The sequence below is a fragment of the Lepidochelys kempii genome, chromosome 2 (genome assembly GCF_965140285.1).
Source record: "Lepidochelys kempii isolate rLepKem1 chromosome 2, rLepKem1.hap1, whole genome shotgun sequence".
NCBI lineage: Eukaryota > Metazoa > Chordata > Testudines > Cheloniidae > Lepidochelys > Lepidochelys kempii.
Window position 1 is genome coordinate 60,528,909 of NC_136381.1, and position 15,388 is coordinate 60,544,296.

The 15,388-nt window shown below is 41.5% G+C and overlaps 1 protein-coding gene across 4 annotated transcripts in view; it reads right to left on the bottom strand.

The window, feature by feature from the left end:
• PREX2 (phosphatidylinositol-3,4,5-trisphosphate dependent Rac exchange factor 2) overlaps nucleotides 1-15,388 on the bottom strand; it is a 317,368-nt gene that overhangs the window by 37,591 nt on the left and 264,389 nt on the right. For all 4 annotated transcript variants that reach the window (XM_073330905.1, XM_073330906.1, XM_073330908.1 and 1 more), the window contains one exon: nucleotides 5,642-5,744. In XM_073330905.1, coding sequence (XP_073187006.1) covers nucleotides 5,642-5,744 — 103 coding nt within the window. The remainder of the gene's footprint in view (nucleotides 1-5,641; nucleotides 5,745-15,388) is intronic.

The window sequence follows — 15,388 nt, forward strand, 5'->3', positions numbered from 1 at the left end:
CATATTATATATATATATATATATACACACACATACATATACACACACGCACACATATATATATATATATAGCCTTTTGTTGTTCCTTTTGTCCTGTCCTCTGTTTACTTATCTGTTCTTAGATTGTCAATTCCTTGGAGAAAAGAGCATCCTTCCTGAGTATTTGGAAAGTGGCTACCATGTAGTGATAAGAAAAATTTTAACAATAATCTCATACGCTTTTATGATCAGTTATATCAACAGCTCATCTCCCCTAACTTATTACACATTCCAGGCATTTGGGAAGTTATTCTTCATTAATATTGTTGAGGTCCCTGTTAAGGTTTTGCATTAGAATTCAATCTTGACGACTTTAGAGTACATATTGCTTTTGGGGATGTGGTTGGAGATGAAAATAAAAGCTTTATGGAGTGTTTGAGTGTGTTATCAACAGAGCTGTATATACAGGCAATACAAATGTGGAAAGGAATGCACAAGTCTTTCTCCTTAACTTTTTTCCATGCTTTTAAGGTTCTGGGTGGGTGCGTTGTGTCCTGATGCAACCTTAACTGCCATTAAACATAGTTTTTTGTTTGTTAATTTCCCAGTTTTTAATACAGCTTTGTGTATTTCAGTGAATAGTGCCCCAAAAGTCATGGAGAAAGGGAACTGTACCTGCCTGGGAATCAGAGGAATAAACCATGCCGCTGAAGCCACTCAACTATGATGATCCTTCTGAAGGGTATGAAAGGCTATGATATATCTCAGTAAATTCTTCATGTCTAAAATATTTCGTCCCCATTTAAAAGTTACTGAAAGTAAGTACACCAAGAGCAACCCTCCATATTTAGCAGTGACAACATAATTGTCAGCTAGAGAGAAACTTTGTGAAGGAATCTCTGTCACCTTTCACTTTCTGAAACATTATATAGCCTCTCATGGACTACTGGAAATTGGATACAGCCATGAGGGGCTGCAGCAGCAGGGTGCATACCTGGATTCTAGCATCAAGTCTGTCTTTTGCACTCCGCCTTCCTCTGGATGCCCCACACTGTCCCTGCAAGTCTGAAGCTTGCCAACACCAAGAATTAAACCCATGCAGAGCTAAAAGCACAAGTCCTTACAGCTTGTGCTAGAGAGACAGGCTCTCAAGCAAAAAGCTGTCACAGAGTCTTCTCCTCTGTGTATTGGACACATGCAATGTTGGAGTATTAACACAGCGTGTGAGGGTGATAGAATTTGCATTAGCAAAAACCCATTTAGACACCTGTTTTTTTAGAGTGCTAATTCTGTCAGGAGTAAGCCCAAGCGTTAGAATCTATTATTTGTATTCACCGATTTTCATGCTTGAAGAGTGTAAAAGCAGGTGATTGTTCAGTAATTTATACATTTAAAATTATTGTAGACTGGATTAAATAATGAAAAGCAGAAGTCACTTAATTTGAATGCATTGGTGGATTCCAGCTCATCCCTGTAATACTAACTGTAATAAACAGGGCTCTGATCCTCAATTCTTACAGTACAAGCATTTGTGGACTTGAAATTATAAATAACAGGGCAAATACACTGAAAACTATGTTCCAGGGGTACAGCCCAAACAACTAATTATGACATTCTTGTTACGTATGAGTCTAACCGCATTCAATTTAATAGGGAAAAAATCCACTTCTGAGGTTGCCCTATTTAAGCAGGTTTCCTCCATTATCCACTTTGGGTGCCCTCAGATGTGTTAGGGTTTGTCTACATGGTGCCAGCAAACTCACTAGAGGGGTGTGATTTGTAAAGCACTCTAACATGCTGCAGTCTGTGTAGATCCTCTTGGTGTGCTCTAAAAGGTACCTAGTTCACATTCAGGGTCTAATCTAACAGTTTGTCCACATGGTGGGTAACGCATATTACAGGAACATGATTTCTAAAGCTCATGAATGTGTTGCATATTAATTGGACCACGTAGACCCTGCTAGTGTGTATTACAAGTTCCCCTACTGCATTTTAATATAGTGCGGGTTCCATTATTAAATTATGGTGTGTGCATGTAATATCTAGTTAAAACAATTAAAATAAAATGGAAATAGCAACCAGATTATATTAAGTAAACTCAAATAACATATATAGCTTTGGGATGAAATTCAGCCCTGTGCAGAATGACTGCACAAGGTCTTTCATACTACTCAAACTCCACTTACTCTGAATCCTTAATATAGAGTTCAGAGAGCCTTCCACACTCTGCACGGTGATAAATTTCACCCTTAGTCTGTGTTTGTGTTTTCTCAGTTTGAATTGAATAATAAGATTCTCTGAAGATACATTAAATGGCACAGGGTATATTGTACCCACTATGTAATTAAAACATTTATGAATATCTGACTAGATACTTGTATAGTACGTGTATTTAAAACAATTATTCTTGTTCCCCCCACCCCGCCCCTCCAAATCTATAGTCTTGCTAAATCTACTCATTATTTCCTCCAAAAAAAGTATTCATTTCCTTCCATCCCTATTATTAAAAAGCTTTTTTAGGCCTTGGTCATCTCTCATTACACTATTGTAGCCAATCTTTCTCTCAGTAGATTACCTTTTACCTTGTCTTCCTCCAGCCTATTCGAAAAACAGCGGTACAGCCATGCCGGAGGAGTTGCCCGCTGGCTCCTGTGAGTGGTGGCCTGACATGCTGCTGCTTTCACCGTTGTGGTTCCCAGTAGAGCCCTCCGCAGATACCAATTCATATCCACGGATATCTGCATCCATGGATATAAATTTTGTATCAACATAGGGCTCTAACCATCATGATCATCTAATCTGACCTCCTGCACATTGTAGGCCACAGAACATCACTCACTCCTGTGATGGACCCTAACCTGTGGCCGAGTTACTGAAGTCCTCAAATCATGGTTTAAAGACTTTGAGTTTCCCATCTTTTCATGTGCTGTATATTTATTCCTGCTTACTGTATTTTCCACTCCATGCATCTGATGAAGTGGGTTTTAGCCCACGAAAGCTTATGCCCAAATAAATGTATTAGTCTCTAAGGTGCCACAAGGACTCCTCGTTGTTTTTAGAGAATTAACCATTTCTACTAGTTTAAACCTGAAAGTGATCCATGCCCCATGCTGCAGAGCAGGGGGTCTCAACCTTTTTCTTTCTCAGGGCCACCCCACATGCTATAAAAACTCCACGGCACAGCTGTGCCACAACAACTGTTTTTCTGCATATAAAAGCCAGGGCTGGCGTTAGGGGTAGCAAACAGGGCAATTGCCTGGGGCTCTATGCCACAGGGGGGCACCACAAAGCTAAGTTGCTCAGTCTTCAGCTTCAGCCCCAGGTGGTGGGGCTCAGTGCCCATGTTGCAGTCCTGTCCAGCAGGGCTTTGGCTTTCTGCCCTGCGTTCTAGCGAGTCTAACACTGGCCCCCTGAAACCTGCTTGCGGCCCCCCGGTTGAGAACCACGGCTGCAGAGGAAGGCAAAACTCCCACAGAGTCTCTGACAATCATAGAATCATGGAAGAGACCTCAGGAGGCCATCAAGTCCAACCCTCTGCTCTAAGCAGGACCAACCACAACTAAATCATCCCAGCCAGGGTTTTGTCAAGCCTGACCTTAAAAACCTCAAAGGAAGGAGATTCCACCACCTCCCTAGGTAAACCATTCCAGTGCTTCACCACCCTCCTAGTGAAATAGTGTTTCCCAATATCCAACCTAGACCTTCCCCACTGCAACTTGACACCATTGCTCCTTGTTCTGTCATCTGGTACCACTGAGAACAGCCGAGCTCCATCCTCTTTGGAACTCTTCTTCAGGTAGTGGAAGTCAGCTATCAAATCCTCCCTCACTCTTCTCTTCTGCAAACTAAATAAGACCAGTTCCCTCAGCCTCTCCTCATAAGTTATGTGCCCCAGCCTCCTAATCATTTTCATTGCCCTCTGCTGGACTCTCTCCCATTTGTCCATATCCTTTCTGTAGTGGGGGGCCCAAAACTGGATGCAATACTCCAGATATGGCCTCACCAGTGCCGAATAGAGGGGAATAATCACTTCCCTCGATCTGCTGGCAATGCTCCTAATAATGCAGCCCAATATACTGTGAGCCTTCTTGGGAAGAAGGGCACACTGTTGACTCATATCCAGCTTCTCGTCCACTGTAATCCCCGGGTCCTTTTCTGCAGAACTGCTGCTTAGCCAATCTGCCAATTGCCAGTCTGACCCGTGGGAAAATTTCTTCCAGACCTCAAATATATCCATCAGTTTGATCCTGAGCATGTGGGCAAGACTCACCAAGTAAAGAATTTTCTGCAGTAACCCAGAGCCCTCCCCATTTAGTGTTCTGTCTCTGGCCATTGGTGATTTTTGCTACTGGCAGTCACAGATAGGCCACATGCCATTGTAGGCAGCCCATCATACCATCCCCTCCAAAAACTTATCAAGCTCAGTCATGAGGCCAGTTAGGTGTTTTGCCCCACTGCTCCCCTGGGAAGGCTGTTCCAGAACTTCACTCCTTTGATAGTTAGAAATCTTTGCCTAATTTTGACCCTAGACTTGTTGATGGCCAGTTTATATCCATTTGTTCTTGGGTCCACATTGGTGCTTAACTTAAATAACTCCTCTCCCTCCCTGGTTCTTATCCCTCTGATGTGTTTATAGACCGCAATCATATCTGCCCTCAGCCTTCTTTTGGTTAGGCTAAATAAGCCAAGATCTTTGAGTAATCTCTAATAAGGTAGATTTTCCATTCTTTGGATCATTCTAGTAGCCCTTCTCTGCATCTGTTCCAGTTTGAATTAATATTTCTTAAACATGGGAGACCAGAATTGCACACAGTATTCCAGATGAAGTCTCACCAGTGCCTTGTATAATTTTACTAACACTTTCCTGTCTCTACTGGAAATACCTCACCAGATGCACCCTAGGACTGCTTTATCCTTTTTCACGGCCACATCACATTGACAGCTCATAGTCATCCTGTGATCAACCAATGCACCCAAGTCTTTCTCCTCCTGAGTCTCTTTCAACTGATAAGTCCGCAGCGTATAGCAACAATTCTATTGTTATTAGTCCCTAAATGCATGTTCACTATTAAATTTGCACTGTGCACTATTAAATTTTATCCCATTTCTATTACTCCAGTTTACAAGATCATCCAGATCTTGTATAATATTCCAGTCCTCCTCCATATTGACTATACCTCCCAACTTTGTGTCATCCGCAAATTTTATTAGCACACTTTGTGCCAAGGTCAGTACTAAAAATGTTAAATAAGATTGGTCCAAAGACCGATCCCTGAGGAACTCCACTAGTAACCTCCGTCCAGCCTGACAGTTCACCTTTTAGTATGACCCATTGTAGTCTCCCCTTTAACAAAATCCCTATCCACCTTTCAATTCTCATATTAATCCCCATCTTCTCCAATTTAACGAATAATTTCCCATATGAAATCCCACTGAAATCCAGGTAGATTAGATCTACTGCATTTCCTTTGTCTAAAAAAAAGTCAGACCATTCTCAAATTATCTTGTAACTAATTTAAGGAGACAGCCAGTTCTTGGATATTATAATTATCCAAGTCACTACCACTCTTGAGTAAAATGACTAGTTAATTCATTTTTTTGGCTGAACACATGAAATTCCTGTGGAGAACTGTTAACATTCTAAAGTGTAAGGCTGACTTACCTGTTTGCGCATCACATCTGTAGCTTGCATAATATAGCGAGGAGGTAGTCCGTGGCTCCGAGCAAGAATTATCGCCTGCTCCAGAGTGACACTCAGAGTGCAGCTGCAGTGAGAGACAGAATTAAGTCAGGTATCTGTTGTCATAACATCTCCTAAACAGTTACTGGTTTCTCAAAGGGTATAGATCAGAATCCAAAAACATATATTTAAGTTATTATATGGACAGAAATGTTCCTTAAAAACCTGCAGAAAGCAACATAAATGTACAATGATACTGCTCCATATTATAGCGCAGGCAAGAAACACACTCATCCTGGAAGTTACTTAAGAACATTAGAAAGGTCCTACTGGGTCAGACCAAAGGTCCATCGAGCCCAGCATCCTGTCCTCCAACAGTGGACAGTGCCAGGTGCACCAGAGGGAATGAACAGAACAGGCAATCACCAAGTGATCCATCCCCTGTCGCTCATTCCCAGCTTCTGGCAAACAGAAGCCAGGGACACCATTCCTGCCCATCCTGGCTAAGAGCCATTGATGGACCTATCCTCCATGAATTTATCTAGTTCTTTTTTGAACCATGTTATAGTCTTGGCCTTCACAACATCCTCTGGCAAGGAGTTCTTTGTTGATTGTGCCTTGAGTGAAGAAATATTTCCTTTTATTTGTTTTAAAACCTGCTGCCTATTAATTTCATTTGGTGACTCCTAGTTCTTGTGTTATGAAAAGTAGTAAACAACACTTCCTTATCTACTTTCGCTACACCAGTCATGATTTTATAGACCTCAATCATATTCCCCTTAGCCATCTCTTTTCCAAACTGAGAAGTCCCAGTCTTATTAATCTCTCCTCATATGGAAGCCGTTCCATCCCCTAATCACTTTGTTGTCCTTTTCTGAACCTTTTCCAATTCCAATATATCTTTTCTGAGATGGGGCAACCACATCTGCACACAGTATTCAAGATGTGGACATACCATGGATTTATATAGAGGCAACATGATATTTTCTGTCCTATTATCTATCCCTTTCTTAATTATTCCCAGCATTCTGTTTGCTTTTTTGACTGCCACTGCACATTGAGTGGACGTTTTCAGAAAACTATCCACAATGACTCCAAGATCTCTTTCTTGAGTGGTAACAGCTAATTTAGACCCCATCGTTTTATATGTATAGTTGGGATTATGTTTTCCAATGTGCATTACTTTGCATTTATCAACATTAAGTTTCATCTGCCGTTTTGTTGCCCAGTCATCCAGTTTTGAGAGATCCTTTTGTAGCTCTTCGCAGTCTGCCTGGGTCTTAACTATCTTTAGTAATTTTGTATCATCTGCAAATTTTGCCACCTCCCTGTTTATCCCTTTTTCCAGATCATTTATGAATATGTTGAATAGGACTGGTGGGGGGACACCACTATTTACCTCTCTCCGTTCTGAAAACTGACCATTTATACCTACCTTTTGTTTCCTATCTTTTAACCGGTTAGCAATCAATGAGAGCACCCTTCCCTCTTATCTCATAGCAGCTTACTTTGGGTGAGAGCCTTTGGTGTCAAAGGCTTTCTGAAAATCTAAGTACACTATATCCACTGGATCCCCTTGGTCCACAAATAATTCTAGCAGATTGGTGAGGCATGGTTTCCCTTTACTAACCATGTTGACTCTTTTTCAACAAATTATGTTCATCTATATGTCTGTCAATATTGTTCTTTATTATAGTTTCAACCAGTTTGCCCAGTACTGAAGTCAGGCTTACAGGCCTGTAATTGCTGGAATCATCTCTGGAGTCCTTTTTAAAAATTGGCATCACATTAGCTATCCTCCAGTCATCTGGTACAGAAACTCATTTAAATGATAGGTTACAGACTACAGTTATTAGTTCTGCAATTTCACATTTGAGTTCCTTCAGAAACTCTGGGGTGAATACCATCAGGTCCTAGTGACTTATTGCTGTTTAATTTATCAATTTGTTCCAAAACCTCCTCTAATGACACCTCAATCTGGGACAGTTCCTCAGATCTGTCACCTAAAAAGAATGGCTCGGGTTTGGGAACTCCCTCACATCCTCAGCCATGAAGACCAATGCAACTAATTCATTTAATTTCTCTGCAATGGCCTTATTGTCCTTGAGTGCTCCTTTAGCACCGTGATCGTCCAGTGGCCCCATTGGGTGTTTAGCCGGCTTCCTGCTTCTGATGTACTTAAAAAAAAATTGCTATTACTTTTTTGAGTCTTTGGCTAGCTGTTCCTCAAATTCTTTTTTGGCCTTCCTAATTGGATTTTTACACTTCATTTGCAAGTGTATGTGCTCCTTTCTATTTTCCTCACTAGGATTTAACTTCCACTTTTTAAAGGATGCCTTTTTGCCTCTCTCTGCTTCTTTTACTTTCTTGTTTAGCCACGGTGGCACTTTTTTGGTTCTCTTACTATGTTTTTTAATTTGGGGTATACATTTAAGTTGAGCCTCTATTATGGAGTCTTTAAAAAGTTTCCACACAGCTTGAAGAGATTTCACTTTTGGCACTGTACCCTTTAATTTTGGTTTAATTAACCTCATTTTTGTGTAGTTCCCCTTTCTGAAATTAAATGCTACAGTGTTGGGCCTCTGTGGTATTTTTTCTGCCACAGGGATATTAAATTTAATTATACTGTGGTCACTATTACCAAGCGGTCCAGCTATATTCACCTCTTGGACCAGATCCTGTGCTCCACTTAGGACTAAATCAAGAATTGCCTCTCCTCTGGTGGGTTCCAGGACCAGCTGCTCCAAGAAGCAGTCATTTAAGGTATCAAGAAACTTTATCTCTGCATCCTGTCCTGAGGTAACATGTACCCAGTCAATATGGGGATAATTGAAATCCCCCATTATTATTATTGAGGTGTTTTTTTAATTTTATTTTAATAGCCTCTCTAATCTCCCTGAGCATTTCACAGTCACTATCACCATCCTGGTCAGGTGGTTGGTAATATATCCCCACCGCTATATTCTTATTATTAGAGCACGGAATTTCTATCCGTAGAGATTCTATGGTACAGTTTGATTCATTTACAATTTTTACTTCATTTGATTCTACGCTTTCTTTCACATATAGTGCCACTCCCCCACCAGCATGACCTCTTCTGTCCTGATATATTTTGTACCCTGGTATTACTGTATCCCATTGATTATCTTCATTCCTCCAGGTTTCTGTGATGCCTATTATATCAATATCGTAATTTAATAAGAGGCACCCTAGTTTACCCATTTTATTATTTAGACTTCTAGCACTGTTATATAAGCACTTTAAAAACTTGTCTCCTTTTAGCTGTCTTCCATTACACGATGAAATTGAATGGGACTCTTTTTTATTTGACTGTTTCTGATCAGACCCTGCCTGTATTTTATCATTTTCCATCCTCTCGTCCTCACTAGGACACAGAGATTCTCTATTAATAGATCCTACCCTAAGGGATGTCCAAACACGTGCTCCTCCGCACTTGTCAGCGTTCCCTCAGTCCTTAGTTTAAAAACTGAGCTACGATCTTTTTAATGTTAAGTGCCAGCAATCTGGTTCCATTTTGGTTTAGGCGGAGCCCATCCTTCCTGTATAGGCTCCCCCTTTCCCCCAAAGTGTCCCCAGTTCCTAGTAAATCTAAACCCCTCCTCCCTATACCATCATCTCATCCACATATTGAGACCCTGCAGTTCTGCCTGTCCAACTGGCCCTGCACGTAAAACTGGGAGCATCTCAGAGAATGCTACCATGGAGGTCCTGGTCCTTCAGTCTCTTACCTAACAGCCTAAATTTGGCCTCCAGGGCCTCTCTCCTATCCTTCCCTATGTCACTGATACCTACATCACTGGCTCCTCTCCAGCACTACACATAAGTCTATCTGGATGTCTCGAGAAATCCGCAACCTTCGCACCTGACTGGCAAGTCACCATGTGGTTTTCCCGGTCATCACAAACCCAGCTATCTATATTTTTAATGATCGAATCGCACATTACTAATACCTGTCTCTTTCTAATAGCTGGAGTTCCCTCGCCCGGAGAGGTATCCTCAGTGCGAGAGGATACCGTATCATCATCTGGAAGGAGAGTCCCAACTATGGGATTGTTTCCCTCTGCTCCAGTTAGATGCTCTCCTTCCCAGGGACTTTCATCCTCCTCAACAGCACAGAGGCTGTCAGACCGGGGGTGGGACCGTTTAATGTGTCCTGGAAAGTCTCATCTATGTACCTCTTTGTCTCCCTCAGCTCCTCCAGTTCAGCTACTCTGGTCCCCAAAGTCCATACACAGTGTCTGAGGGCAAGGAGCTCTTTGCACTGGATGCATACATACACCACCTGCCAAGCATGTCTACACTATAAACTTAAGTCAACCTAGGTTAGGTACAGTAATTACTGCAGTGGTTCATGTCCATACTGCCATTCTTCTGTTGGTGGTATGCGTCCTCACTAGGAGTGCTTCCACTGACTTAAGAGGGGCAGTGTGGGGGCCTGAAAACCAGGGTTCTCAGCTCCATGGGTAGCTCCCCACCAGCTCCCCGCTTCCCACTGTGAATGGGGCAGCTGACCAGACACACACAGATCTCCCTGCCCAAAGACTGGCTGCCCCCTTGGGCTCTCCACTCCTCACCAGGAGCACAGCAACAAACCAGACGCTGGGCACATAGCTCCCAGCTGAGGGCAGCCAGGGTTCCGGCAGGGAGATCCATTTCTGGTGTCCAGTCAGCTGCACCATTCCTGGCAGGGAGCCAAGAAGCCCGGTGCAGTTGCCCTGTTCTGGTGGAGAGCTGAAAAGCTCAGTGTAGCTGCCCCGTTCTCAGTGGGGAGCTGAGAAACCCGGTGTAGCTGCCTCATTCCCAGCTGGGAGTGGAGAACCCTGGGGGTGGGGGCAAACTGGACTCCCAGTGGGGAGATCTGTGCCCGGAATCTGGTCAGGTACCGTGCTCCTGGTGGGGAGCTGAGAACCCAGGTGGCAGCCCAGATTGGAGTGGGGAGCCAGGAGCCTGGGTGGAGCCTGGCTGGGAGCGGAGACCCCAGGGGGACAGCAGGGCTCCCCATGGGGAACCCTGGAGGCAGCCTGAGTCAGGAACACGGGTGGCAGCCCAGCTTGGAGCAGAGACCAGGCAGCAGGCTGTCTGGGGAGCCCGAAGCTGACTTTCTTGTCAATATTATGGCTCCAGTGGAGCCATGAAATTGACAAGAATGACAGCTAATAGCTGTAAGTAACGCAGCATCTACTGGAACACTGTGTCACCCTAACTACACTGACATAAGCTCTATGCCTCTCATGGATGTGGAGTTATTAGTGTAGTAGGGCACTTAACACCAACAGGAGCAAGGCTGTAATTTATACACTGACTTAATAGACATTAGGTCTACGTAAGCTGCCTTATGTCAATCTAATGCTGTAGTATAGACCAGGCTCCTCCTGTGTGCAAAATAACCCCTCTCCAAACATTAGACATATTTTTGGACACATTACAATGAGAGGGAACACTGAACAGTTTACAGCTTTGATAAATGTAATTGCAAAGGTTAACAATTCTTTTGGTCCATGTAATTTCTCAAAGTGCCTTGATGTTATTTAATATATGCAACTTCAGAGAGACTTTTTCAAGTCATTAAGGAGAGGAGAATTTGGCCCTTAGCTAGCAACTGGAGACAACACTTTCCTAGTTTTTTTTTTATTATTTAAAATTAGCAGCCCTGGTGATATCAAACTTCACTATTAGCTGTATCTGTACCGTACACCTAAAAAAGACTGAGGGATACTACATAGTTTTCATGAATTAAATTTATCAGCCCCGATTCTCAGTTCTGTTCAGAGGAGTTACAATGGCATAAAACTAATGTCAAATGGGGAGATTGAGACTGAAAAGTGTGTGGCCCAGAGCAAGTCACTTCAGTGAGTCAGTGACTCCCAGCTTTGTGCTCATTCTTCCAGACCACACTGCCCAATACATTTTTGGGAAGATGTAGTAGTTAGAGGTGTCTTCAGTTTTGGGCCCCAATTCTGCTCTAGTTCAATCAAATGACAAAAACCCCAATGACTTGAGTGGGGGCAGGATCAAGTCCTTTGCTACCTTATTCATTTATGTCTCTTCATTTGATAAGCATGGGGAGTAAATTTCAGAGTGTAAAGTCCTGCCCTGAAACCATTCCGGCACCAGCACCCGACAAAAAACTAGGGACAATCAGCTTGGACACACCAGCTGACCTCATCTATTATGGTGAGAGAAGGGTAGAAAGATGATTTTTCAGATAGCCAGGACAACAGCCACACAGGGCTTAGCAAATCAAAGTCAACTCCTTGAGCAAAGCCTATGTATTTCTTGGATGGTGTAACACATAGTGTTTGGTTGTACTACCTAACAGGTAGGTAGCTGCAATCTGCACCAAATGAGTTTCTCCGTAGTCTTTCAGTGTACCGCCAAACAAAGCACACTGCAGTAATCAAATCTTTGCATCCAGCAAAATGCATATATAAAATGCTTTCTCCTCCATAGACCTTTACAGTGTCTGTTCCCTAATTTGTTAAAAAGCTAACAAAAGAATCCTCAGACACATAGTTAACATTTGTTTTCTATACACCTTTGGTCAAATACTGACCAGAAGATTTTGCATGGCTTGTATCATGCACACTTCCATGGACAATATATTTCAATCAAATAATCATCCTGCTAAGCAGAAGATCTGTAGGAGGAAAAATGTGTGCACTTAGCTGATGCACTCATCTAAAAAAAAGGTGATAAGTTTTAAATACCACTAAGTACATTTATGGACTGTAAAAGTTTCAAATTAATAAGCTTTAAAAGGAGATACTGAATTCAATCTTTTTCTTTATTAATGTTTTTTTGTGCACAATTTAGAAACTAAGTGATTTCCTTCAATAATTAAATCAGTTCAGTTCCCTAGTTTTTTCTATACACTGACCTCAAAGTTAACATGAAGCAAGACTCCATTGATCTTTGATCTTATATGCTTTGGTTTAATACTGCATAGCTATACTTTCTAAGCTCTGTTTCTGTTAGAGCCTGAAGAAGAGCCTGATTGTCACAATGGGTAGCAAATTACTCCACAAGCACTCCATTCAATATAATGAGACTACTCAATGTGGCAGAATCAAATCCCAAGTCATTTGTCTTCACAGAGAAATTGTACAGCTCCAGTGCATACTCTCGAGTACAGTACTTCACATGTCTATTTATTAAATTATCTATTAAGTATCTGTTACGAGTAGAAGGAGATACCTGATGTATTCCACATGTGAGAAACATAATTCAGCCAGAAATTCCCACATTAAGTTCACCTTGAAGAATTAGCTGTGGACAACGATTTGAGATGAAGCTATCCATCATCTGACAAATGCTGAAACAGCAATTCATCACAGAAATTCTGAGAAAACTGAATGCAAGGGTACAAGACATACCTCCCCTTTCAACAATTAAGTGGTCAAGCAGTTAAATCACCACAGGGAGAAAAGTTAGGACAAACAGAAAATAGCATCATGAAGAACAACAGATCAGACTGCTTAAGAGCTAGGTAACTACTGGCGTATAACCCTGAAGTACACAAAGCCAAACTGAAGAGTTGACTTGCTTTATATGTCTGCAGCAAAAAAGTAATAATAATTCTAAGAGGTGCATTTTCATAGCAGCACGGAGAATTAGCAGTGAAAGTCACTCTAAGGCGAATGGGAGTGGCGCTAACTATCAATATGCCTCTCTGAAAATGTAACTGTGCAACTAAGATTGAAAACTAATGCATACAAATATACTCTTTTGATATATTCATTGCTTCTTTTCAAAAGCACCACTAAGTCTTGTATTTGTTAAAATCTTTGGAACAATGTCATGACTTCATTTTAACACAGAATTTTATTAAAGTTAAAATTTACGATTGTGCATGATTTAGTTGTATTTGCTCCTGAGACACCAAAATGGCTTTGATAAATGGTTGCCATAAAAATAGAAATGATTGATTCATGTTATTTCTCAAATAATTAATGCATTAGTTCCTTATCAACCAGATAATAATGACTAAGGCTACATTTTAATCCTGGGTATTTTTAGCAAAAATCATGGACAGGTCATGGGCAGTAAACAAAAATTCACGGCCTTGTGACCTGTCCATGATTTTTACTAAAACTACTCTTGACTAAAACTTCCGGGGAGCCCCCCAGGTAAGCGCCGCCCAGAGCCCGCCTCACCCCATCCTGTGCCCCAACCCTCTGCCCGCTCCCAAACCCAACCTCTGCTGCATGAGACTGCCCCAGCAGTGACCGGTGCGAATGGCGCAGGGGCTGCTTGAGCTGCTCTTGAGCCAGGTCCACCGCGCACTGCAGAAGTCACGGAAAGTCACAGAATCCGTGACTTCCATTACAAACTCACAACCTTAATAATGACATAAAGTTACTAACTTATTACATATTACCAACAATAAAGCTGTAATTGCTTTACTTTGGTTGGATAACTAGATAGTTAAATAGACACATTCTATATTATAGATATTATAAATAAACCATTTAATAATGTTTCACTGAGATGATTAATTAATAAATCAGTATTTACACTTTGGTACTTTTTCACAATTATTTAAATTTAGTTTTCTGCCAGTCATGGCATATAATTTACATACCAATATTTGTTTTTATTTCAAATAATTGTTTCATTTTCTGCTTGAATTACATTACAAAAAATTGTTTTGTATAGTCAATTTTTTATAAGAAGCAACGTGGATGCCATGAAATGCTGCATATTCCTAACTGCAAAATGTTGCAAGCAAAATCACCATGGCAGCCAACTGCTGTGAAAAAAAAAAAAAAAAAGAGGGGACGGAGAAAAACCACAAAAAACATCAAAGAAAGCTACCCACCGAGGATAGACAGAACTGACAAAGCTAGGTATCTCAGCAACAAAGTTGTCAAGCAAAATAAAATGAACCAAATGCAAAACTAAACAAATGCACCTTGCATGTTGTTCTGAATGACTACGAAAAGCAGTCAGTTCCAAGTGTGAGGGGTCTGCTCAGAGAACACTCTCCTTGTGGTCTTGAAAAGATTAATATTAGGAACTTATGGCAGGAGTATCCCTGAATATATATCATAAAGTGTTCAGTGGCAAATGCACTGTTGCCATATAGGGTCAGAGTCCAGCAAGGTTGAAGGGTCCCCAAGACCATTCAAGGATTTCTAGGTTATCAGCCACATCCCTGGAATTTTACAGGGAGCCAAAGCAGCTATGCAAACCATAAGAACCACCCACCTCAAGGGTTAATAAGCAAGATTTATCTAAGGTTGTAAAGCAACTCAGAACCAGATATAACCAATGTGCACAACTGGCCCTTCAGCAGAAAAGAAACTAGATAAATCAAAAGAAGAAAATGAAAGAAAAAAGCTCTTTTTAGAGCACACCCTAAACCCCACCCTAACATTCTGTCAATGGAAGCAAAAGTCCCAAATCCTCATACCTCAGAGTTTAAATGAACAAAAATCTGTTTTTTTCCTTTCTTCAGGTCAGAGAAACAAAAGCCCCCAATTCCCTTTCCTCAGCATTTAAACATGTCAGACTAACAAATCCCCTGTGCAGGCAGCTTAATTCTGTCAACATAGTTGTTTGGCTTTCCAGGTATACCCAAGCTCATAACTTCCTCTTTCTATAAGTTCCAGCTGGTTTCCTGCAAAGTTAAGGAAGTTCAATTACTCCTAGCCCCTGCCTATTATTCCTAGTCTCCCAGAAGAGTCCTAGACCAGAACCATGAGTCTT